The 24450-nt window shown below is 45.7% G+C and overlaps 1 protein-coding gene across 1 annotated transcript in view; it reads left to right on the top strand.

Moving 5' to 3' along the window:
• Positions 1 to 1836: 1836 nt before the first annotated feature.
• tbl3 (transducin beta like 3) overlaps positions 1837 to 24450 on the top strand; it is a 52973-nt gene continuing 30359 nt past the window's right edge. The window contains exons 1-11 of the mRNA XM_080206326.1: positions 1837 to 1972; positions 4265 to 4316; positions 5994 to 6089; positions 7210 to 7257; positions 9371 to 9512; positions 9683 to 9767; positions 10443 to 10613; positions 11608 to 11683; positions 13641 to 13737; positions 19222 to 19430; positions 22654 to 22795. Coding sequence (XP_080062452.1) covers positions 1941 to 1972; positions 4265 to 4316; positions 5994 to 6089; positions 7210 to 7257; positions 9371 to 9512; positions 9683 to 9767; positions 10443 to 10613; positions 11608 to 11683; positions 13641 to 13737; positions 19222 to 19430; positions 22654 to 22795 — 1150 coding nt within the window. The 5' untranslated portion in view covers positions 1837 to 1940. The remainder of the gene's footprint in view (positions 1973 to 4264; positions 4317 to 5993; positions 6090 to 7209; positions 7258 to 9370; positions 9513 to 9682; positions 9768 to 10442; positions 10614 to 11607; positions 11684 to 13640; positions 13738 to 19221; positions 19431 to 22653; positions 22796 to 24450) is intronic.

The raw sequence follows: 24450 nt of genomic DNA, 5'->3' as shown, positions 1-24450 counted from the left end.
TCTGCTGCGGTTCTGCTTCTCCCGATTGAGAAGGACGGGCAAGATCTGGTGTGCCTCCACACGCAGATAGCGACCTTCCGCCTCCAGACCCTGCAGAGATACCTTTACGTTGAGCCTCCTCCACGATGGGTGCGCCCTGGCCACGTATTTCTTCCGCCAGTGGCGCGGCCTCAATTATAACGTGCAGCTCCTGCACATCAATCTGGGGCGCGTTCCCACCTCGTTGTGGGAGCTGCCCGTCTTCTACCAGGATCTCCTCACCATCTGGAACGTGGTCGCCTTGCAACGCAGTTCTCCCCCGTCAGGAGTAGCGGCTCTCGTGTGAGAGCCGTCGCTCAGGAATCCGCACCTCCAGCCGTATAACTTCAGGTGGCTGACGGAGAGGGAGGCTGTGGAGGCCGGGGTGACCAGGATCGGGGACGTGCTGGACGGCGGAGGAGTGGGCTGGATGAACCCTCGCGTGCGGGGTGGCCATCTGGCGCGCGGCCAAAGCCATCCAAGACCTTAGGACGGTCATGCTCGGCCCCAAAAGCACACGCCAGCTCGAAGCAGCTCAGGCATGCTGTGGGATCCCGTCCGAGCGTTCCCCTGTTCGGATGGAATTCCACATTAGCCCGAAGCCTAGACCCCCCTCCCCGGGTCAGGTGCCCCCCAGCATGAGCCGTCTGGCGGAAATGTCCTCTGTGCCTTTTTCCAGCGCGCAGAGGTGTTTCCTGTCCGGGCTGCTGCTGCGCACCTTCCACTATCGCGTCCTCGCCTGTCGCCCGGACACACCTTGGCGGGCCTTGTTGCCGCCGGGCGGCGGAGGTCCCCGATGGAGGTCCCTCTGCAGAGGGATCTCCCCCAGTTACATTGGGGACTTGGGGTGGAGGCTGCTGCACGCAGCGGTGCCGCACAACCATAGGATTCACTGGTTCGCGGACTCCCGAGACTGCTCTTTCTGTGGCCTCGAGGAGTCCGTGGACCACGTCTACGTTTTGTGTTATAGATTGCACTCCCTTTTTGATTTTCTGAAGAACCTTTTATTGATGTTCAGTTTGCATTTCGGTCCCGCGCTCCTGATCTACGGACACCCGGTGCGGAGAGGGGAGGGTCGGGACGCCGACCTCCTCGTGAACCTGCTCCTGGGCCTGGCGAGACGCGCCATCAACAGGTCCAGGCAGCGGGTGATCGACGGGGCCGTCTGCCTGCCCCTCTACCGTGGCTACGTTCGCAGCTGGGCGTCCCTGGAGGGGGAGCACGCAATGTCCGTGGGCACTGTCGAGGCTTTCCGTGCCCGTTGGGCACCGCTGGGACTGAGGTGTGTTATAGACCCCGACAATCACATTTTGATTTGACTCGTCTTAAGTTTCCTTTGTACCTTTTTGTTTCTGTTCGGGCCGTTCCCCCTCCTTTTGGGGAGCCGCCCCCTTTTTCTTTGTCCGAACGTAATTTAAGTTTGTTTGCTTGGTTCGGCCCACCCAAAAGAACGACCCGAAAGACTTGACCCGAAAGAACACCCCCCCCACCTAGAAGCAGCTGTGGCAAAGGGGGGGGTCACCTGGAGGAGGCGGGGCCAGCCAGAGGGGGCGGAGCCAGTCGGGACGGACCGCCCAGAGGGGGCGGGGTCAGCCAGAAGGGGCGGGGGGGCAGGTCGGAGGGCGTGGCATGTCGGAGGGCGGGGTAAGTCGGAGGGGGGCGGGACTATCCCGGGGCGTGGCCACCCAGAGGGGGCGAGGCCAGCCGGAGGGGGCGGTCCCTCTGATCTCTCACAGAGGCCGAGCTGTCACTGACTCTGTGCAGCTGTTGCGTCTGGAGACGGGGCTGCGTCATTCTCAGCGCGCCGCCGGTGAGGTCAGTGCAGCGCCGGAAGTGCGGGGCCTGTGCTGGGAACGTGCTGTTGATGAGAGATGGTGGCCTGAGGAAGAGGGAGACTGAGACCAGCCGCCTGAGCCCCGAGCATGGCTGCCACCGCCATCAGGTTGAAGACAAAGTGAGTGTTGCCACATCCCCTCCCCCATGGGACATGGCTGAGTGCCAGCCTCTGCACTGGCATCCAGATCAGCCAAGCATGGCCCCCCCCCTCCACACACTCTCCATGTTGATCACTGTGCTGTGGCACTGTGATTGATTTAAACTGTGGCCCTGTGATTGTTTGTTTCAAGTTTATTTATTGTTGTCACAAGTAGGCTTACATTAACACTGCAATGACGTTGCTGTGAAAATCCCCGAGTTGCCATGTTCTGTGCCCTGTTCGGGTACACTGAGGGAGAATTCAGCATAGCCAATGCACCTAACCAGCACATCTTTCACACTGTGGTAGGAAACCGAAGCACCCAGACGAAACCCACGCAGACATGGGGAGAACGTGCAGACTCTACACAGACAGTGACCCAGGCCAGGCACCGAACCCAGGTCTCTGGTGCTGTGGTGTAAACTGTGGGACTGTGATTGATGAACTCTGTGGTTAATGCTGCTGCCTCACAGCGCCAGGGACCCTGGTTTAATTCTGGCCTAGGGTCACTGTCTGTGTGGAGTCTGCACATACGCCCCGCTTCTACATCGGTTTCCTCCGGGTGCTCTGGTTTCCTCCCACAGTCCAAAGATGTACAGGTTAGGTACATTGGCCATGTTAAATTCTCCCTTAGTGTCCAAAAATGTGTAGATTAGGTGGATTAGAGGAGCAAATGTGCAGGGCTATGGGGAAGGAAGGTATGGCACTGGGCATGATGCTCTTTCAGAATGTCAGTTGTTGCTGAAGTGTGTGGACAAACATTTTAGACGAAGGTTGGGAACTAAACTACTTACTATTTGAGGTAAAGAAATACTAATTGTGAGTCAGAGTTCTTACAGAGAAGAGAAATGTCTGGACTGTGTGATGGGGTAAACTACTGATGTCTGCACTTAGTTACAAGTTTTGGATGCATTTGCTTGACAACTGTGGTGTTGGTGTGGAAATGATTTGCCTTTCAGCATTGCAGCAGTTATAGTCTTAATGCGCCTAACTGGTCACTGGGTTAGCTGACTAGGGTGAAGCAGAGGGAGTCTCTCTAGGGGACCAAATCTCCCTCTATTTCCAAGTAATGATGGATCCATGCCTGTGATATGCAGCTGTTCGGCACCTATGCAATGCACAAACAGTCACACCAATATTAAACTTGTTGTATAATATAGAAACTAGACGCCTGGAGTAGGCTATTTGGCCCTTCGAGCCTGCTCCGCCATTCATCATGATCATGGCTGATCATCAAATTCAGTACCCTGACCCTGCCTCTCCAATCCCATATATGTTGATCCCTTTAGCCCCAAGAGTAGGGGTGTGTGTGTCTGTGTTCGTGTGAGACCCATCTGTTCCATGGGGATTTCACAGTGAGCTGAACAATATACTGAAGCAGAAAGCAGCCGGTTCCTGCATTCTCTTCATGTGCCAACAGTTTCTGGTGTTTTAACATACCAGCTACATGAAAGCCCAACCACCCTAGTAGGTTAAAATTCCCCTGCAAAAGGACTTTTTTTTGGCGCCTTGCTGCTATGGGGCCCCGCCAGTGGTACTGAGCTGTGGTGTCTGGTCTGTTTTACATCATGGATTAGCGGAGTATGTGTGACTGTTAATTTTCTTGTTTTCAAGACATGACATTTAAGTCTGTGAATACTGCAGCGTGCTCTTGCTTCTGTCACCTCCATTTAAGAAATCTGTCAAGATAGTTTGTAACCTAAATTAGTATCAAGGTTAAGCGTTTATTCTCCTGATATCTGAAGTTGAGGAAGATCAGGTGAGAATACACATGATATAATCAGTCATTAAAATATAGTAATGAAGGCTTTCAGTTTGATCCTTAGATTCTATCCCAATGGGGCAGGCAAAGGCAGTTTATAGGGAATAAGTGCTCATTGACAGAACTATCTGAAGTTGAAAAACCTGAAAATGTAATGCTCACAAACTGAGATCCTGGTGGTAACATTGTACAGAACTGAAGAAATAATTTAAATATATTAAGAGAGACTATTTTTATATATCTGCAGACATTCTTGCACTTTTGGAACAGTGAACATGTAAAATCCAAGGCATTTGGAATTCTGTGTAACAAAACGCGCGTGAAGGATTTTTGGCAGGCAATAGATCTGAACCTTGTGTTAAGAGGACATGGACTCACAGCTTGAAATCCCTGAAAGTGTACCTTCTGAAGGCAAAACAATGTTTGTTTTGCTTCAGTCAAATGTGAAATTTCGGTAATTGACTGTTTTTCTCAATCAGTGTTTCACTCAATGTTTACATCTCTTCCAGCTATACTGTTTCCAGCAAAATTGAACCATTCTACAAAGGGGGAAAAGTGCAGGTACCTTTTAATCTGTTACAAATTTAACATTTTTCCAATAATGTTCAAACTTTTGAGATTGATTACTAAAAATGCTACAGGATATTGAAATACTAAGGATACAATTTTGATATTGCAATCTCTTAAATGTGACATAATTATCAAATCAGTAATTTGACGGTTAGCACTGCTGCCTCACAGCGCAAGAGATCCAGGTTCAATTCCAGCCTTGGGTGATTGTCTGCTTGAAGTTTGCATGTTCTCCTTGTGTCTGCCTGGGTTTCCTCAGGTGCTTCGGTTTCCGCCCATATTCCAAAGATATGCAGGTTAGGTGGATTGGCCATGCTAAAATTGCCCCTTGGTGTCCAAAGATGTGTAGATTGGATGGATTAGCAATTGGAGATATGTGGGGTTACAGGGGTAGGATGAGGGATGGGGCCTGGGTAAGATACTCTGTCAGAGAGTCGGTGCAGACACGATGGGCTGAACGGCCTCGTCTGCACTGTTGGGATTCAATGAATATGATGCAACAAAGCAAATTTGGCTCATTTTAAGGTCTGAGTCTATGTAATTTCTTGTATAATATGATTTGTTCATCATGGTTATGGAGCCCGACATCAACATTTCTTATACTAAAAAGTAGATCTAGGAGTCACTGAAAGAGGAAGAAGTTGAAAGGCAAGCAAGTGCTGAGTTTTACAGAGATCCATTCCTGTGCTACTATGCTGATCATTGTGGGAGATGATGGCATAATGATGGTAATCCACAGCCCAGCCTAACACTCTGGGGATATGGGTTTAAATCTCACCATGGCAGCTGGTAGAATTTAAATTCAATTAATAATTCTGGAATTTGTCGCTCGTTTCAGCAAGGGTGGCTACAAAACTAAATTCCATCTCGTTCACTAATGTCCTTTCGGGAAGGAAATCTGCCATCCTTACCTGGTCTGGCCTACTTGAGACTCCAGAGCCATGTGGTTGACTCTTAACTGCCCTCTGAAATGATCTAGCAAGCCTTTCCGTTCAAGGGAAATAAAGAATGGGCAACAAATGTTCGCCTTGCTTTGACACCAATATCCTGTGAAGAATAAAACGATGGCCTGGTGGTTAGCACTACTGTCTCACAGCAGCAGGGACCCAGGTCTGATTCCAGCCTGTGGTGACTGTCCATGCGGAGTTTGCACGTTCTCCCATTGTCTGCATGGGTTTCCTCCTGGTGCTCCAGTTTCCTCCTACAGTCTGAAGATCTGCAGGTTGGGTAGACTGGCTGTGCTAAATTGAACCTTAGTGTCCCAAGATGCATGGATTAGGAAATTAGCAGGGTAGATGTGCGTGGTTGCGGCAAAAGGGCCAGTTTGTGATGCTCTGTCAGAGGGTCGTATGGGCTCGATGGGCTGAAAGGCCTCCTGTACTGCAGGGATTTTAAATTATCCTAAGAAAGCTACTGAAATATAGCTTGAATGTAACATTCGACTTTTCTTCATTCCAACCTTCTCCATCGTTTCCTCTGTCCTAATTTGTTTTCATGTTTGTTTTTGGTTTGATGAATTTGATTTATCTTTGATATCTTAAATTCTAAAGAAGAGGGAAAAGTATAAGACCCATGAGTTTATTTTAATGGACTTTGGGCTCTCTCTGTCCATTTTGAGGTAGAAAAAGTCTCCCCTTGTTTTGAAATATATTCTATTTTTTCATCCAGATCAATAAAGATGGAATGTACATGTTTTGTACTTGTGGAGCAAAGATCAATATCATCGATATTGGAACAGGAAAGGTCACCAAGAGCATTGAACAGGTGTGGAATTTACTTTGGCATGAATGCTTTTCCGTTCCTCACCCTTGGTCCTGCTGGTGAGCTCTTGGTATACAGTGTATTATGCAAACTAATATCTTCAACCTCTGTACCAATAGAAACTTTCCATACTCACTTTTTAATTGCATTTTGTTAATTTTGTGTTTAATGTGGAATGTGTTAGGGCTGCATAATGGAGTTTTCATTTACAACTTTATAATTATTACACACTGCCAGTTCAATATAATATTAAATGTCAAACCCAAAGCTCCTACGTCAGCAATATAACTCAGCACAGATATTCAAAGCCTTCCTTTTAGTGTATCTATGTGATTTGTTTCCATTTCACCCAAAAGTCATTTTGCGTACATTGGAAATACAGCACAGAGAGAGGCCATTCTGTTCAGTTCATGCTCCATTCCTGTCTTTTCTCATCTTAAATCCTATCATCTTAACCCTGTATTCCCTTCTCCCTCATATGCTTGTCTAATCTCCTTAATTGTATCTAAACTATTTGCTTCTACACTCGCTAAGGTAGCAAGTTCCACATTCTCACCACTCTTTGGATAAAAGAGTTTCTTTTGAGTTATGGCTAACTCACATTGATGATCTCTCTCATCTGTTTTGTCAAAATCTTCCAGCATTTGGAAGACCAAGATTTGGTCACCCTGCAGCACTTGTTCCCAAGATAAAAGATACCCAGCCTGTCCATCCTTTTCTGATATGTATACTTAAATATTTCTGCTATCATCCCCGATCATCTCCCGTGCCTTTGTATCCTTTCCATAATATAGTAACCAGAACTGCAACCAATACTCTTAAGTGTGGCTTAACCCAAGGTTTGATGCTAATTGAGCCTAAATTTCCTTCTGTTGAATTATATCCCTTTAGAAATAAAGCCGAGAGCTTGGTTTGCTTTCCTTGATAACCTTGTTGACGTGTGGCGGAGCTTGTAATGATTGGAATTTTTCTGTTCTGAAACGCCTTTGTTCCTCTACTTGATCTGAACTCGGATCTTACAAGTAATAAGTGGCCTCCCCATTCTCCAACTCATTTATCTGTCTGAACATTGTTTGTGTCATTGCATTTGTGTTGATTACCATTTTCCTCTTTTGCCTTGCAGGAGGATCAAGAAGATATTACCTGCTTCATTGTCAGCCCTGATGATGAGGTAGTTATTGGAAAGGAAGTGTTTTCGCACTTTTTAAGTTTAATTTGGTAAAAGATATGTGATCAGTAGCACAGTATGACATTAAGCTTGATTAGTGCATCGATTAGCGCATAGGGTGGCGCGGTGGCACGGTGGTTAGCACAGCTGCCTCACAGTGCCAGGGACCCAGGTTCAGTTCTGGCCTCGGGTTGCTGTCTGTGCAGAGTCTACATGTTCTCACCGTGTCTGCGTGGGTTTCCTCTGGGTGCTCCGGTTTCCTCCCGCAGTCCAGAGATGTGCGGGTTAGGTTGATTGGCCATGCTAAATTGAGTAAGAAGTCTGACGACACCAGGATAAAGTCTAATAGGTTTATTTGTAGCAAACGCCACTAGCTTTCGGAACTGGCTGTTCCTTTGTCAGGTGGGATGCTAAATTGACCCAGTGCCGGAGGGATTTGCAGGATAAATATGAGGGGTTATGGGAAGAGGGCCTGGGTGGAATTGTGGTCAATGCAGACTCGATGGGCCAAATGGTCTCCTGCACTGTAGGGATTCTAAATATGCCATATTAGCGTAGGTATGTATATCCAGTGCCTCCAAGAGAGGCTGATGAAAGCTTTCCTGCAGAAATGAAAAATTGAATGCAATTGATTGTGTCTTATTCCATTGGGTGGTTGTAGAGCAGACTCATCTGAAGGGCCACCTGATAGGGATAATAAAGGGCTCTTAAACAAGAGGGAATGAAGTGCTTGGAACTGTACCCGGGTAATTTTCCTTCAGTGGGCACTGTAATTTGTTGAGAAGAGAGCTAAGAGAGACTCAGTATCTTCCTCAGCTGGTGAATTTATTGTGCATTTTTGAATGCACGCAGCTGCAAATTGGACTTGCTTTCTTCAGTTGGATGTGATCCATTTGACATCAGCAGGAGGTCAAAAATAGAAGGCAGCAGATTGGGAAAAGACAAAAAAAATTGCATTGCCGTCTCTCCCTGCACGCATTGCTTCTATTGACTAATTGTGGAGCGTCTATTTTGGACTTTGTAGCATATTCCACCATCTTGTAAAGATGTTCTGTTGGTTCTCAGAATGATTTACTCTATTTTTGGATTATCTGTATTTGGATACTGTTTGTGTGCTCTACTGTTTCCCACCATGAGCTCATTTGAACACATGAAAGTTGGCGTGATCCCAGAATAAGAGTTCACCAGCCATTGTGCAGACTCTGGTGGAGACTGCAATCTGACTTTGGGAGTTTTGTTTCTTTAGAACACATCTTCTGAACCGTGGCAGCAGAAAATAATCTCGTGCCCGTTTGTCATGACGTGGAGCCGATCCCAGGGATTCCCCTAGCAGAGTCACCGCTCCACAGTTGCCGTTGCTGCCACCGAGGCAGGGGAGCAAACGATCCAAGTTGCTTGATCTGTGACCCCACTGAGGATTACATCCCATTGTTTGGAATTCCCTGCTCTAGTCCTAGGTATTAATCAGTGTTGTGCATAGAAAACAGAAGTGATCCCAGGACAGAAGTCAGGGTGGCACAGTGGTTGTGGTTGCTGCCTCTCAGCACCAGGGACCCGGCTTTGATTCCCAGCTTGGGTCACTGCCTGTGTGGAGTTTGCACGTTCTCCCTGTGTCTGCATGGACTTCCTCCGGATGCTCCGGTTTCCTCCCACAGTCCAAAGATGTACAGGTTAGGTGGATTGGCCATGCTAAATTGCCCCTTAGTGTCAGGGGGACAAGCTAGGGTAAATACTTGAGGTTATTGGGATGGGGCCTGGGCAGGATTGTGGTCAGTACAGACTCAATGGGCCGAATGATCTCCTTCTGCACTGTAGGATTCTACAATTCTAGGAAGTGCTACCCAGTTCCAATTACTGCAATGTTGTCTTTAACTCCTATCCCCTGTGTTCTCCTTCCAATTCGTTTTTTACTCCCAAGCTGCTATTTTATCCCCTCGTTCTACATCGCTAAATCTTCCCCAACACCTCCTGCAGACTACCTTGTCAAAGATTTTCTGGAAGACCTTGAACCCCACTCTCTTGCATTGCCCCCACTTAACCATACCTGTCACCACCTGAAAGAATTTATCCCATTTGTGACACATTACAGTACGTGTAATATTATCTTGCTTTGTAGATTTTGGTGACGAGTAGTCGTGCCTTACTCCTGAAGCAGTGGGACTGGAAGGAGAACGTGTGCACTCGTACATGGAAAGCTATTCACGATAATCCTGTGGCCAGCATGGCTTTTGACTCTACCTCAACTTTATTGGCTACAGGTACAAGTCTTTCCTCGATGGGACTGTCCCCAGATTCTTTCATTTATTCTATGTTACAACATGTAAAAGTGATCCTGTAGATCACATGGCAGATCAACCTGATACGTTTGGAAATGCGACCCCGATGAAAGGCAATGGAACTATCATGGCTTGTTTATCAACTTTTTCAGGTGGATGTGATAGTACAATCAAGATTTGGGACGTTATCAAGCAGTACTGTACACACAATCTAAAGGGCTCCTGTGGAGTTGTTCAGTAAGGAAAATTAACCATGTGGCTTAATATTAGAACTGTTGTAAGTTTGGTGCGTAGGTGGTCTTGTGGTGCAGCAGGTAGCGTCACTGCCTCTGAACCAGGCGCTCTGGGTTTGGGTCCCACCCCAGGACTTGACGACCATGGAAGGTGCGTTCATCACGCAGCCAAACAGGTTGAGTGTCAACCTGCAAATAAATTACAAACATGCCAATGGCTGGCAATAAGAGTGGGAGAGCCTCCTGATCACCCACACTCGATGTTGAGTGCCCCCGCTGGCAACAGACTAGCGACCTGTCCCAGGGAAAAGTAGCTTTGCGCACCTCTCACCAAAGTCTTGTAATGAATGAAGAACGGATTTTAAATAGTATAAAACTCTGGCATTTTATGTAAGTTTCAAAAGGCAAAGATGTACTTGCTCCAAGCTTTGCCTGATGAGATGGTCTATTTGGTATAAACCTAAATAGAAACGAGAAGCAGCCATTCATCTTGAACATGGCTGATCATCAAATTTGATATCCTGATTCCCACCCCACCGCCCCCGGCCCAATATCCCTAGATCCCTTTAGCCCCAAGAGCTATGTCAAATTTCTTTTTGAAATCAGACAACATTTTGGCCTCAACCACATTCAGATTACTTTCCTTCACTTCTGGCACTTCCTTACTTTCTCCTTGCAGCCTGGTTGAATTTCACCCTGACATATCCCGGCTTCAGCTATTTTCCTCTTCGATGGACTATAAAATCCGGCTTTGGGACCTGAACTCCAGCAGCTGTGTGAAGGTGCTGGACTCTCATTACAGTGCTGTGACTTCGCTGACATTCACTTCAGATGGAAATACACTTGTCAGGTACTGTGAAAGTTCCAAGCAGGTTTGTTGTAATATAGAGTCTGGTGTGAATTAAACTGTGTTTTAGCTGAAAAATACAGGCAAAAAAGTGGCTAATCCAGAAAATAGAAACAGGGGCCAATCACAGTCATCAGCTTTGTGAGCATTTCCAAGATGGGACTTATTTTGCCAAATAAATTTAGTCGCTTTTCTTGCTTGTATAAATATGAGTCTTCAGTTTAAAAGTTGTACATTCATTCCAAAGCCTGTTTTGATTTGATTTATTATTGTCACATATATTAGTCTACAGTGAAAAGTATTGCTTCTTGCGTGCTGTACAGACAAAGCATACCATTCATTGAGAAGGAAAAGAGAGAGTGCAGAATGTGGTGTTACAGTCATAGCTAGGGTGTAGCAGGGAAGAAGCTATTCTTGAGTTGATTGACATATGACCTCACACTTTTGAATCTTTTTCCTGACAGAAGATGAAAGAGAGTATGCGTGGTGTTCTTGATTATGCTGGCTGCTTTTCTGAGGCACCGGGAAGTGTGGACAGAGTTAATGGAAGGGAGGCTGGTTTGCATGAAGGAGTGAGCTATGTTCATGACGCTTTGTAATTTCTTGCAGTCTTGGGCAGGGCAGGAGCCATACCGAGCTGTGATACTAACCAGAAAGGATGCTTTCTATGGTGCATCTGTAAAAATTGGTGAGAGTCGTAGCAGACATGCCAATTTCCTCAACCTTGTGAGAAAGTAGAGGTGTTGGTGGGCTTTCTTAACGATAGTGTCAGCTTGGAGGGACTAGGACAGGTTGTTGGCGATCTGTACACCTAGAAACTTGAATCTCTCGGCCATTTCCACTTCATCCCTGTTGATGTAGACAGGGGCGGAAAGGGAAGCCAGTGCAGTTTTTAATGTGAATTTGAAGGTGAAAAGATCTTTTAAAAGATATCCTGTGAAATACGTAAGATTTAACTTGTTGACTCTGTCATAATGTAACGATTCATTTTATGCAGCTCTGGACGTGATAAAGTATGTATTATGTGGGACTTGACAACTTACGAGTCACAGAGAACTATTCCAGTGTATGAGGTGAGTTGATATTTCTAATAAAGTAGTTTCAATGTTGGAAATATTTTAAAATAGAATTCCTTCCCTTTATGAGTCATATCGTCATAGCTGGGTGTATTTTTCTACCATATGGCCTTGGGTGGTGATGTCACCTTAGGATGGTAACAGAAAACAAGAGTGTGGTGTTAATGTCTGCTTTCAAGCCTGTATTTAGTGCCCGATTTTAGTCCTAATTGTTGATTACCCGAACGTGAGCTTGCACGAAAATGTTAAGTCACACACCTGCAGGTTTGGCACCCAAGTACTTGATGTAGAGCGGTGTTCAAGGACTTCTGCTGAAGGTGAGGAGAGCTCTGACACACAGTGACCTGTTACAGGATGGTGCAGGGATGGAGGGAAAGGATGCACAAGACTCTCAGACATAACAGATTTTCTGGAGGAGGTCCGGAGGAGAAGAGATGTCCCATACCCCTGGTGGGAAGGACCATTGCCTCACGCTCCTGGCCCTCTGTCCTCCAGCAGCTGCTCCTGTTCCATTTGGCCTTGTGCCCACCTCCCATTCCTCATTCAGATCCGAAGAAGATTCCCGTGACCAAGCACTTTCTTTCCCATGGTGACTCCTATAAAATGGAATGGAGTTGCACAATACTCTTGTAAGTAAAGCCCTTTGATTTCCATTGGTGGAACCTGGAGAAAGTGGTTAGCGCTGCTGCCTCACAGCACAGGGGACCTGAATTCAATTCCTGGCTTCGGGTGACAGTCTGTGTGGAGCTTGCACATTCTCCCAGCGTCTGCGTGGGTTTTCTCCAGGTGCTCCGGTTTCCTCCCACAGTCCGAAAGACGCGCTGATTAGGTGCATTGGCTGTGCTAAATTCTCCCTCAGTGTACTCGAGCAGGCGCCGGAGTGTGGTGACTAGGGCATTTTCACAGTAACTTAATTACAGTGTTAATGTAAGCCTACTTGTGACACTAATAAATAAACATGAAATGGTGACCATCCCTTTGAAATCTACATTACACCCTGTTTACTTAAAACAGCTCGTCATTGTTCAATGCGAAGGACAAAGTTAGCCAACAAAATATCCTCTTCAACGAGTGTGACCAGGTATTTCAGGACCTTTCAATACCTCCGTGAGTCTCTGGGCAGTTGTTCCGAGAGTGGGCTTCAACCCCTTTCTTAAGATGATATCATGAGCTGAACACTGGCTAAATTAATCTTTCAGCTCAAGACCCTGTCTTGCTTATGTCAGAACTCCTTGAGCGCCTGAATGTGCTGTCAAAGATCACCCCGAACCCTTCAATTGGAGAGATGGGTGCACTGCAGTTGTTCTTTGGCTACACCCATTGCTGTTGCTTGGTGCATCCACTGGGTGGCTTCCTTGTGTAGTTTGTAAACCTGTTTTGCCTCACTCTCCTTTTATTTAAATAAAGTGGACTTAGTATCCTGTGGGACAAACATGACTGTTAGAAAACCCTTCCCGTACAGCATTTCCTTAAGCAGAAATCGTTCTGCAAGACCTCTTCCTCGGAAACTTCTGATTTTCAACAAAAGGACAAGTTGGATAGGGGAGCAGCTGTTCCCCTTACTTGAAGGGTCAGTTACGAGGGGACACAGGTTAAAAGTGAAGGGTGGAAGGTTTTGGGGGATTTGAGGAAAAATGTTTTTTACCCAGAGAGTGGTGATGGAGTGGAATGTGCTGCTTATGGAAATGGGAAGCCTCACATCCTTTAAAAACTACCTGGATGAGAACATCATAACATTCAAGGCTATGGACCAAGTGTTGGCAAGTGGGATTAGATGGGCAAGTCAGGACCTTTCATGCGTCACTGCAGACCAGATGGGCTGAAGGGCCTTTTCTGCACTGTGATTCTGAAAAGAAAGAATTTCTAAACTGCCCTGTAACAGTTTTAACAGTGGTTATTAGTCCCTCGCTGATCTTCTAATCTTTCTTGCAAATCTTCTTTTGATTCACGATAGGCTGTGGAAGCAGTGACGTTACTTCCAGAGGACGGGGATTTCACTGCATTGGGGGTGACAAACAAAAACCCTCACTTTATCACGGCAGGCAGTAAAGGTAGGTGACCTGTGACTAGGGCGGTGGATAAAGGAGAGCCGGTGGATGTGGTCTTTCTTGATTTTCAGAAGGCGTTTGACAAGGTACCTCACAAGAGGTTATTGCAGAAGGTCAGGGGACATGGAGTTGGGGGTAGGGTGTTAGCGTGGATAGAGGATTGGTTGTCAAATAGGAGGCAGAGAGTGGGGGTCAATGGGTGCTATTCGGATTGGCGGTCGGTGACTAGTGGAGTGCCCCAGGGGTCGGTGCTGGGGCCTCAGCTATTTACCATTTATATAGATGATCTGGAGGAGGGAACCGAGCGTATGGTATCGAAATTTGCTGATGACACCAAGATTGGTGGAATGGCAAATTGTGCGGAGGGTGTGGAGAGTCTACAGAAGGATCTAGATAGGCTGGGCGAATGGGCCAGGAAGTGGCAAATGGAATTTAATGTTGGCAAGTGCGAGGTGGTCCACTTTGGTAGGAATAATGGTGGGAAGGATTATTACTTACGTGGCGAAAAACTGCAGCAGGCGACGGTGCAGAGGGACCTCGGGGTCCTTGTGCATGAGTCGCAAAAACCCAGCTTGCAGGTGCAGCAGGTGGTCAGGAAGGCAAATGGGATGCTGGCCTTCATAGCGAGGGGGATTGAATATAAAAGTAGGGAGGTCTTGCTGCGGCTGTATAGGACATTGGTGAGGCCGCAGCTGGAGTACCGTGTGCAGTTTTGGGCGCCGTACTTACGCAAGGATATTTTGGCCTTGGAGTGCAGAGGAAGTTTACTAGGCTGATGCCGGAGTTGAGGGGGTTGAGCTATGAGGAGAGGCTGAATAAACTAGGCTTGTACTCGTTAAGAGTTTAGAAGAATGAGGGGAGATCTCCTTGAGATGTATAAGATGATGAATGGGATGGATAGGATAGAGGTGGAGAGACTCTTCCTGCTCAGAAAGGACAGTAGGACTAGGGGGCACAGCCTCAAGATAAAGGGGGGGGCGGTTTAGAACAGAGTTGAGGAAGAACTTCTTCACTCAAAGGGTGGTGGATCTCTGGAATTCTCTGCCCGTTGAAGTGGTGGAGGCTACCTCGCTAAATATTTTTAAGACGCGGGTTGATGGGTTTTTGATAAGAGAGGGGATTAAGGGTTATGGGGAGAGGGCGGGAATGTGGAACTGAGCCACGACAGATCAGCCATGATCTTATTGAATGGCAGGGCAGGCTGGAAGGGCTAGATGGCCTACACCTGCTCCTATTTCTTATGTTCTTGTGTGGCATTCAAACCGGTCACAGTGCTTTCCGATAGCTATCCTGTGACGAACAGGAAAGGTGAGAACTGACTAATGACACAACTGGATGAATCAAAGTCTGCTATTCTCTAAAACTTTTCCCTGGAGCGTAGGAGACTTAGGGGTGATCTTATAGAGTCTATAAAATAATGAGGGACATAGATCGGTTAGATTGCCAAAGGTAGGGGAGTCTAAATCTAGAGGGCGTAGGTTTAAGGTGAGAGGGGAGAGACACAAAAGGGCCTACAGGGGCAATTTTTTCACAGACAAGGTGCTGACTGCCTGGAATGAGCTGCCAGAGGTAGTGCTGGATGTGGGTACAATTTTGTCTTTTAAAAAGCGTTTAGACAGTTACATGGGTAATTTGGGTATAGAGGGATATGGGCCAAACGCGGGCAATTGGGACGAGCTTAGTGATTTTAAAAAAAAAGGCAGCACAGACAAGTTGGACTGAAGGGCCTGTTTCCATGCTGTAAACCTTTATGCCTCTGTTACTAATACATCATGGTCGAGATCACCTTTTGACCAAAGCTATTCTATGAAGCCATTACACTATGTTATTGACGGGATGATATGTGCTAGAAATGCCAATACAACTGGAGCCTTATTCTGTAAATATTTTTGTGTTTTAAAAATTGCCACGTGTCCAGAAATTTTAGAATTTTCCATTTGTGACAACCAAATCAAATGATACCAGATTAAGTGACGAAACATTCAAGGTAATTTAATTGCCGAAATTGTCTACTTATTGTATTTGTTGCAGCTCGTAGTTGATGTTTGCCAGATACCCTGGAGCAGATTGGCAGCCTTTCAAGAATTAGCATGCTAAGCCTGTGTTGTGCACTGAAAATAGAGTTTAACCTTTATAAGATCTCTCTATATAATTACATCATTAATGCATGGAACGTAAACAAGATCAGTACAATGTTTTAAAAAAACTTCATTTAAAATTATATTTGAAGTGTAGATCCTGCCAACTTTGCAACAGAAAGCACAGACAGGGTGGTTCTTTTGAATAAATCCAAATTAATATGTCGGAGGAGACATATTATAACTTCTTAGGAGCTGACATTTTGTCAAATGTGCCCCACCACAGTTTATAATGAAAGAAATCGCGACATCAAACACAGTTCCACGGTGGCACAGTGGTTAGCACTGCTGCCTCACAGTGCCAGGGACCCAGGTTTGATTCCTGACCTTGGGTCACTGTCTGTACGGAGTTTGCACGTTCTCCCCATCTCTGCTTGAGTTTCCTCCAGGTGCTCCGGTTTCCTTCCAGAGTCCAAAGATGTGCAGGTTAGGCAGATTGGCCATGCTAAATTGCCCCTTCAGTGTCCCAAGGTATGTAAGTTTGAGGATTAACGGAGTATGTACATGGGGTTATGGGGATAGGGCCTGGGTAAGATGCTTGTTCAGAGAGTCAGTGCAGACTCGATGGGCCAAATGGTCTGCTGTGTAAGAATTCTATGATTCCACATTGTGTGATACTGAAATAAGCAGCAAATTGGAACTTAAAACATGAACGTTTGCTACTTGCATCCTGTACATCTTTTATCAACATAACACAATGGCACAGTGGTTAGCACTGCTGCCTCATGGATATCGGGTTCAGTTCTGGCCTCGGGTCACTGTTTGTGTGGAGTTCTCCCCGTGCCTGCATGGGTTTCCTCCGGGTGCTCCAGTTTCCTCCCAAAGTCCGAAAGATGTGCGGGTTAGGTTGATTAGCCATGCTAAATTGCCCCTTAGTATCAAGAGGAATTAACAGTGTAAATACATGTAGGGATATGGGGATAGGGCCTGCGTGGGATTGTTGTCGGTGCAGGCTCAATAAGCCAAATGACCTCATTCTGCATTGTAGGGATTCTATGATTTTCTGCCTTCTCCTGTAAATGATAAAATGTCTTTTTCTTTTGAACTTTTCATGCCATTAATTGGGCCAGCGATATGAGTTGGCACGTTGCCATAGGTTGCCGATCACTGCTCTGGTGTCCACTACAAACTGTGTGTTATAATGTGAATGACAAAAGTTCAGTGCGGAATAATGTTGAGTTGTTCACAGATTGCAGTTTCAACTTTTCGGCATTTGTATTTTTCTCTGAAATCTATCTATAATATAGTTCAATTTGGCCTGTACTTCTTGCATCAGAAACTTGTACTTTTCATTATCTCCCTTTGGCCTCGCCTTCATTGTCAGTGCCTGTGTACAGATTGATGATTGAAGCAATCTCTGTGAACTTGTCAATCCTGTACTCATCTAGCAGTGGAGCTTCAGCTTTGCTTCTTCCCATTTCCTCCGTTGTACGATAAAGAAATTCCTTTGTTTTGAGCAGTTTTATTTCTCTGCTTCCCAAACTTGCATACAAGGGTGGGCTGTACATCTTACAAATAGGAGCTGAACTAGATGTGTGTGACCTGGTCCAATTATTCCATCTCCACTAACCCCATTTCCCCTGAAAATGGTATTTGGTCAGCCCTCCACGTGTGCAGCATTACAATCGCCCAAGTGGTGGACGTCCCATCGTCACCGTCAGGCAGGAAGCGGGACTTACCCACGATGCCATGTAATTATGAGCCAACAGGTGGGAAGCTGGCCAATCGGATGGAACTCCCACACAGCTCATCCAATCAGCTCTGGAATCCAGGCAGCTCCACTGAGCGGTGGCGGTGACTGAGGCAGCAGCATGGGGGAACTTCCGTTTTAGACAACCCTAGAAGAGGAGACATCAAGTATATTTCTATGTGGGACAAGCAGACAGATGGGGAAACCCTCCCTGCCACAGTGAGGGGGATGCGAACAGCGTCCTTTTGAGCCTCTGGTCCCTCCCTAGAAGCCTCTGGCTCCAGTGGTCCCTGGAGAAGCTGCCTCCATGCAGCTGCCATTCTCCCCATGCTTTGGAAAGGGCTATTTCACCACTGGCAATGCCTGCAGCCAGCAAAATCACTCTTAATTGGTTCACTATTCATTTAAACTGGCTGTCAAACTGAGGTAGGCAACCAACATATGACCATTCCAACTGCTAGATCACTTACTCCGTAGTGCGATTGTATCAGCGAGACATCAGTGCAGCATGGTGGCACAGTGTTTAGCACTGCTACCTCACAGCACCAGGGTCTCGGGTTCAATTCCAGCCTGGGGTCATTGTCTGTGTGGAGTTTGCACTTTCTCCCGGCTCTGTGTGGGTTTCCTCTGGGTGCTCGGGTTTCCTCCCACACTCCGAAGATGAGCAAATTAGGTAGATTGGCCATGCTGAATTGTGCCTTAGTGTCAGGAGGATTAGCAGGGTAAATACATGGGGTTACGGGAATAGGGCCCAGATGGGATTGTTGTTGGTTCAGGCTTGATGGTTCAAGTGGCCTCCTTCTGCACTGTAGGGACTCTATGGACCTTAGCTCCCTGGCACATACCAGTTCCACCTCTTCTCTCTTTTCCATCCCATGTGTCTTTTCATGTGCATTTTGGCTGTTATTGCAGAACCTGAGCTCATTACCACTGCATGGTTTAGGGTCTCATCACCCTCCCCATTCTAAATCTCTCCATTTCCTCTGTGTTGTTCGAATGCTGATCCAACATCCAAAACTTTGATAAGTTGTAATTTCAACCAATTGAAGATTGGGAAGACCAAATTCATTGTCTCTTGTTTGATCACAAACTCTGCCTCCTCACCGGTGATTCCATCTGTCCCCCTGGTCACTCAGTCAGGCAGAATCAGACCTTTTGTGACCTCCACATCTTTGATTCAATCTTGTGTTGCTCAATTACCACTTGCGTAACATGGCCCCAACCAGACACATCAGGCAGGATTTTACAACCTCGTTTGGGCGAGATCATAAAATCCCACCTGAGGCCAACGGAGAATTCCTTTCCACGAAGCAGTAAAATTCCAGCCATCACCTCTCCCCTTCTCCCCTTTTGCTCTGCAGATTGCCAGATCTTCCCTCAAATGAGCCTCTTTGCCTAAGGTTCTGTTTGCTGTTTTGAATATCAGCTTCTTTGCCTACAGTTTTAATCCCACCTCGGAAGTATTTCAATTAATCGTGTTCCGTAAGAGTTTTTGAAAATGACTGGTGCTGACAGATTGTGCTGGTGTTTTTTTTAGAAGTTAGTTGTCTTGTTCCCCTCTCTCGCTTGCTGATGACTGTCGCTAGCCTGAATGTTTGGATTCTTGCATTTTCAGTTGGTAAATTCTGCTTTTTTTTCCCCTCTTAAATACAACTAAAGGGATTCTTCGAATTTGGGAAGCTCATTCTGGAAGATGCGTTTACTCCCAGTGCTTGCCTGGGAGGTCCAAGAACGAAACTGAAGACAATGTGGGAGAGCGATCGCTAACCCATTGCATGCTGGTCCCAGCGACACAGAAGCTAACCACTGTAACCGCTGAACATAACATTCTGACCTATGACCTATGCACTCTAAAATTAGAACATCAGGTAAGTAGAACATTTAAAAAAAAGTTCTTCACCCCAAACCCTACTATTCACATTCCCTTTATAAAATTACGTTGATTAATGTATGTTGCACTTGAAATATTGACATGATTAATGGGAATACAATTCAGTGCCATTCAACAACAGCCATAGCGGAATTGGTATCAGTGCGTATCAGTAAACTTCTGTGCTCACGGGTCATTATTATCATTTCAAGGTTCTCTGAAAACACATAGAAAATCTCCATGTAGGCTATGCAAATCAGACCCTTTAATTTGCCACATAACAATTTAAGTGATCACACACTGCTGTGGCCTCCCAAAAACTCCTCCTTTATACTCCTTGTATAAGAACGAATGAATCTATGTTGTTTGTGCAGAAAAGTAACACGTGTCAATCTTCCTTCCAGCAGTGGTAAGCTGTAGAATTTATTAATGCTGCAATCCACAATGAGGTCATGGTCATTATACACAATTCCCAAGTTCATTCACTGATAGCTGATGAGAGCGCTCACAATGCTATGCAAAGAATGATTATTCTCTAAATCACATTGGGAACTGAATGTCAACCACAAGACTGTGTCTGGAAATATTATCTAGTTAAGCGTATGGAATGCTCAGAATATTAGACAGCACAGTTTACAAACTGGATCTATAGATGGTGTTGCTGACTTCATATGGTGTAAGTATCATGCGAGGGAGGTGTAATGGTGCAGCTGCCCAGCTGAGAAGATGCGTGTCCACTGTGTTGCCTACTGGGAAGATTTTTTTTTTGACTCCCATGTTGTTCCCAGGGTGTGCACGTAGCTGGCTAGGCCAGCATTTATTGCCCATTCCTCATTGCCTGTGAGGAGGTGACAATGAGCTATTTTCTTGAGCTGCTGCAGGTATGTGGCTTTATAACACCCATGCTGCGGTATTTACACACTGTATTTATGCAACTGCTTTCACCCTGCAGCCATCCCCTCATGTAAAGTAATTTCTCAGAGGGGCATTGACAGCAGGTTTGCCAGCAGACTACATTTAAAGGCCTGAATGCTAGGGGAGGAACTCCCCACATACTGACTAACTCCTCAAACTTAACCTTCTTCATGGATGATAACCTGGTCAGCATTGTGTAAATAGTGTGTAAATACCGCAGCGTGGGTGTTATAAAGCCACAGATCTGCAGCGGCTCAAGAAGATAGCTCATTGCCTGTGAGGAGTTGGCAATGAGGAATGGGCAATAAATGCTGGCCTAGCCAGCTACGTGCACACCCTGGGAATGACATGGGAGTAAAAAAAAAGTCTTCTCAATAGGCAACACAGTGGATGTGCATCCTCTCAGCTGGGCAGCTGCACCATTACACCTCCCTCGCATGATACTTAAACCATATGAAGTCAGCAACACCATCTATAGATCCAGTTTGTAAACCGTGCTATCTAATATTCTGAGCATTCCATACGCTTCACTAGATAATATTTCCAGACACAGTCTTGTGGTTGACATTCAGTTCTCAATTTGATTGAGAGAATAATCATTCTTTGCATAGCGTTGTGAGCGCTCTCATCAGCTACCAGTGAATGAACTTGGGAACTGTGTATAATGACCATGACCTCATTGTGGATTGCAGCATTAATAAATTCTACAGCTTACCACTGCTGGAAGGAAGATTGACATGTTTTGCTATGTAGGTGTTAATCTTCTTTACAAACAACAGAGAATCATTCATTTCTATACAAGGGAGTATGTTGTCACTCAGCATTTAGAAAAACCTGGGGTCTACTCACTGACATTTCCCCATTTCATTGCCCTTCGGGCAGTTTTTAACAGTTGCTGCAGATAAGAATTCCAACAACGTATTTCTGTTTGAATCACTCCTTCAATGTGAGCCTTTTGAACAAAGCAGAGTTTCAGATAGTCCAGATTCTATACGACCCTTTTTAAAAAAAATACTTTGAATTCTCCCATTAACTTCACAACACAATCTACGCACAACCCTGACACTCACCGAGCGCAGAAAAGTACCTCCCAGTTTCAGAAGGCTCCACCAGAGACTTTGGTTGTTCCAGTTTTCCCCAGGTTACAGAAAGCCAGTCCTCTCTAAATGTGGGATAGCACTTTTCCTGAGACATTGCTGGTGCCTGGGCTTCATTTCTTAGACATGGTGTAAGGCAAAGACGCTAACAATTATCAACTGACAAACTAGTGGGCAGCCTGGATGTTACAAGGTGCAAAACATTCCTAATGACTGAGCATAAAGGATTGGTTGGGAGACCGGAGGGCCTTTGGAGACTCCAGCCAGAGATTGGAGTTGGTAATCGCAGTTTCAAGGTGGCCGGGGGCGGGGTGGTTGTCGGTTTGATGCTCGAGGTTGGAGGAGGTTGCCCTGGTGGTTTGACACGATCCCAGCTTTGTGTTTTGGGACTGGAGGGAACACAGTGCTGGTGGGCCAGGGGGGAGCAAAGTGCTGTCAAAGCACTTTTTAAAATGTTAGAAAAAAATTTTCATTTATTCACTGGATGCCAGCATCACTGACAAGCCTGTACGTATGGATCCACCGCTCCGTGGCCAGGGAAACCTGTGGCTAAAAATAAGGTCACTGTTTGGAGGCTTACAGCCCTCTTAAAAGTTGCAATGACCAAAGCGGCTCCTGAGAATGGATGGGTGCCCCTGCCCCATTAAAACCACATGAGCAAACATGAGGCGCATTGGATTTCAGTTCTACTTTTTAGATATTTTAACTTCCAAGCTATATTTTGGAGTTTAAAGTGACCTCCTATTTGTCTGCAGTCGCTACTGTCTACTTCAATAAGGACGTTGCTCAGTATAAACCAATATTTTCATCTTATAAAACCGCTGTTTGCTGCAAAGAAGGTGTGGGTGGAAGAATTCATTCACACACAGTCTTGCAGGGAGCATGGGAGGTGTCACTTACTTGTGTTCAATACCATTGCAAACTCGGAGTAGTTGGGAAGCAGAGGAGAGCAGGACACTGGCATTAGCTCTGAATTAATGCAACACAGGAAAGAAAGGCCAAAATATTTCCCTGCTGCTTGTGGAACTCTTGGCAAGAATTGGTGATCACTTTGTTGCGTTCTGAACAAGCATAGCAGTGGGACAGATTGTACAGGACACACAAAACCAATATTTTAGTACATGTTATATATTGGTTTAGGTTTTGGAACACCACATGATTTTGTGCTTCAGGTGTTAAGATTATTGCATTCTAATGTCTTCTCCTTAGTTTGTAGGTTACAACGATGAGGTGCTGGACGTGAAATTTCTGGGTCCATCTGACACGCACATTGTGGTGGCCACCAACAGCCCACAGCTGAAGGTGTTTGAGCTTGCAACATTAAACTGTCAAATCCTATATGGACACACAGGTGAGTGGAAAATGCGGAGATCTTATTCTTGTGTTGGCTGGTCATTTTAGAAATCCTCTGTGGAAATCTCCACTCTGGTAATTGTAAGAGGTAGCGGTTATGGGACCATTGTTTGGGGAGTACAGATGCCTGGTAACTATTCCATTGCAGGGATGGACATAGCACACAACAATACAGTGCCTCCTGTGTAATTTGAATTTAGCCTCTGCTGGCTGTTTACTTGTTATGAAGCAATAGAATAGAAATATTCCTGATCATGCAGAAATTGATTTAGGGAAAGGATTTTGCAGACATCCAGGTAATTGCAGTGCCAATCTACCCTCCTGATCTCCGGATGCATTGATGCGTTTCTCTCCAAACTGCACTTGTACCACTCAGCGATTGGAAAAATAAAAATTGTAACACTGATTAAAAATGAAATGTTTCTCCAGAGGAAAACTTACAAAGTTCCCAGATGTCAGCCCTGTCTTAGTCAGTACTGCAGTTAGGAAGAGGAGTGGGCCACTCAGGACTGCTTTCAGCCCTGAGTTGGACGATTGTAGGTGTAACTCCTATTTCAGGGACTTCTCTGACTTAAGAGGACAAACTACAGAAACTGGGATTGTTCGCCTTTGAAGGTAGAAGTTTCAAATGAAAATTAGTAGGCATTTAAAATTATGCTGGATGTTGACAGTAAGGATAGTTTGAACCTATTTCCACTGGTAAAGTTTGAAGTTTCTTTTCAATTAGTGTCACAAGTATGCTAACATCAACGCTGCAATGAAGTTACAATGAAAATCCCCTAGTTGCCACGCTCCGGGCCTGTTCGGATACACTGAAGAAGAATTTAGCGTGGCCAGTGCACCTAACCAGCACGTCTTTCAGATTGTGGGAAAAAATCGGAGCATCCAGAAGAAACGCACGGGGGAACGTGCAGACTCCGCATGGCAGGACCCAAGCCGGGAATAGAACAGGGGTCCCTGGCACTGTGGGGCAGCAGTGCTAACCACTGTGCCACCGTGCATGTTAAGAACTAGAGGCTACAGATTTAAGATAATTGGCAAAAGAATAGGAAGTGGGGTGGCCTGGGATGGGTGGGTGGGGTTAGTAGGGGAAATTATATTTTTTTAATGCGAGCAGTTATCTGGAAAGCATCACCTGAAAAGATGGTGAAAGCACAGGTTCAGTGTTGACTTTCAAAAGGAAATTGGATAAATACTTGAAAGGGAGCAATTTGCAGAGAAATGTCAGGATTGCTGTCTCAGGAGTCAGCAAGGCAGAGCGAGATGAAAGGCCTCCTTCTGTGCTGTAAGATTTTAAGTTGACAAAATGTATTTAATTCACTTCAGCTAATTTTGATTCATGGGTCAGCAATATTCTTGGGGTTATTGGGTTTTACAACGACTAAGTTAGGATCGCCACTATAGAGGTTTACAGCACGTAAACAGGCCTTTCGGCCCAACTTGTTCATGCTGCCCCCCTCTTTTTTTTAAATCCACTAAGCTAATCCCAGTTGTCTGCGTTTATAGAGTCATAGAGGTTTACAACATGGAAACAGGCCCTTCATCTTGAACAACTAAGTCATATGAAATCTACCATGATGGCAGGGTGTGATTTGTATTTTAGCGTCAAAAATAATTTTGAATCAACTTCTTTTCCCTTCGTTTCTGGCCTTT

The sequence above is a fragment of the Carcharhinus amblyrhynchos genome, chromosome 18, assembly GCF_965287045.1.
Source record: "Carcharhinus amblyrhynchos chromosome 18, sCarAmb.v2.hapA, whole genome shotgun sequence".
Taxonomy (NCBI): Eukaryota; Metazoa; Chordata; class Chondrichthyes; order Carcharhiniformes; family Carcharhinidae; genus Carcharhinus; species Carcharhinus amblyrhynchos.
Note: the sequence above shows the minus strand (reverse complement) of the source record. Positions and strands in the feature narration are given on the sequence as shown.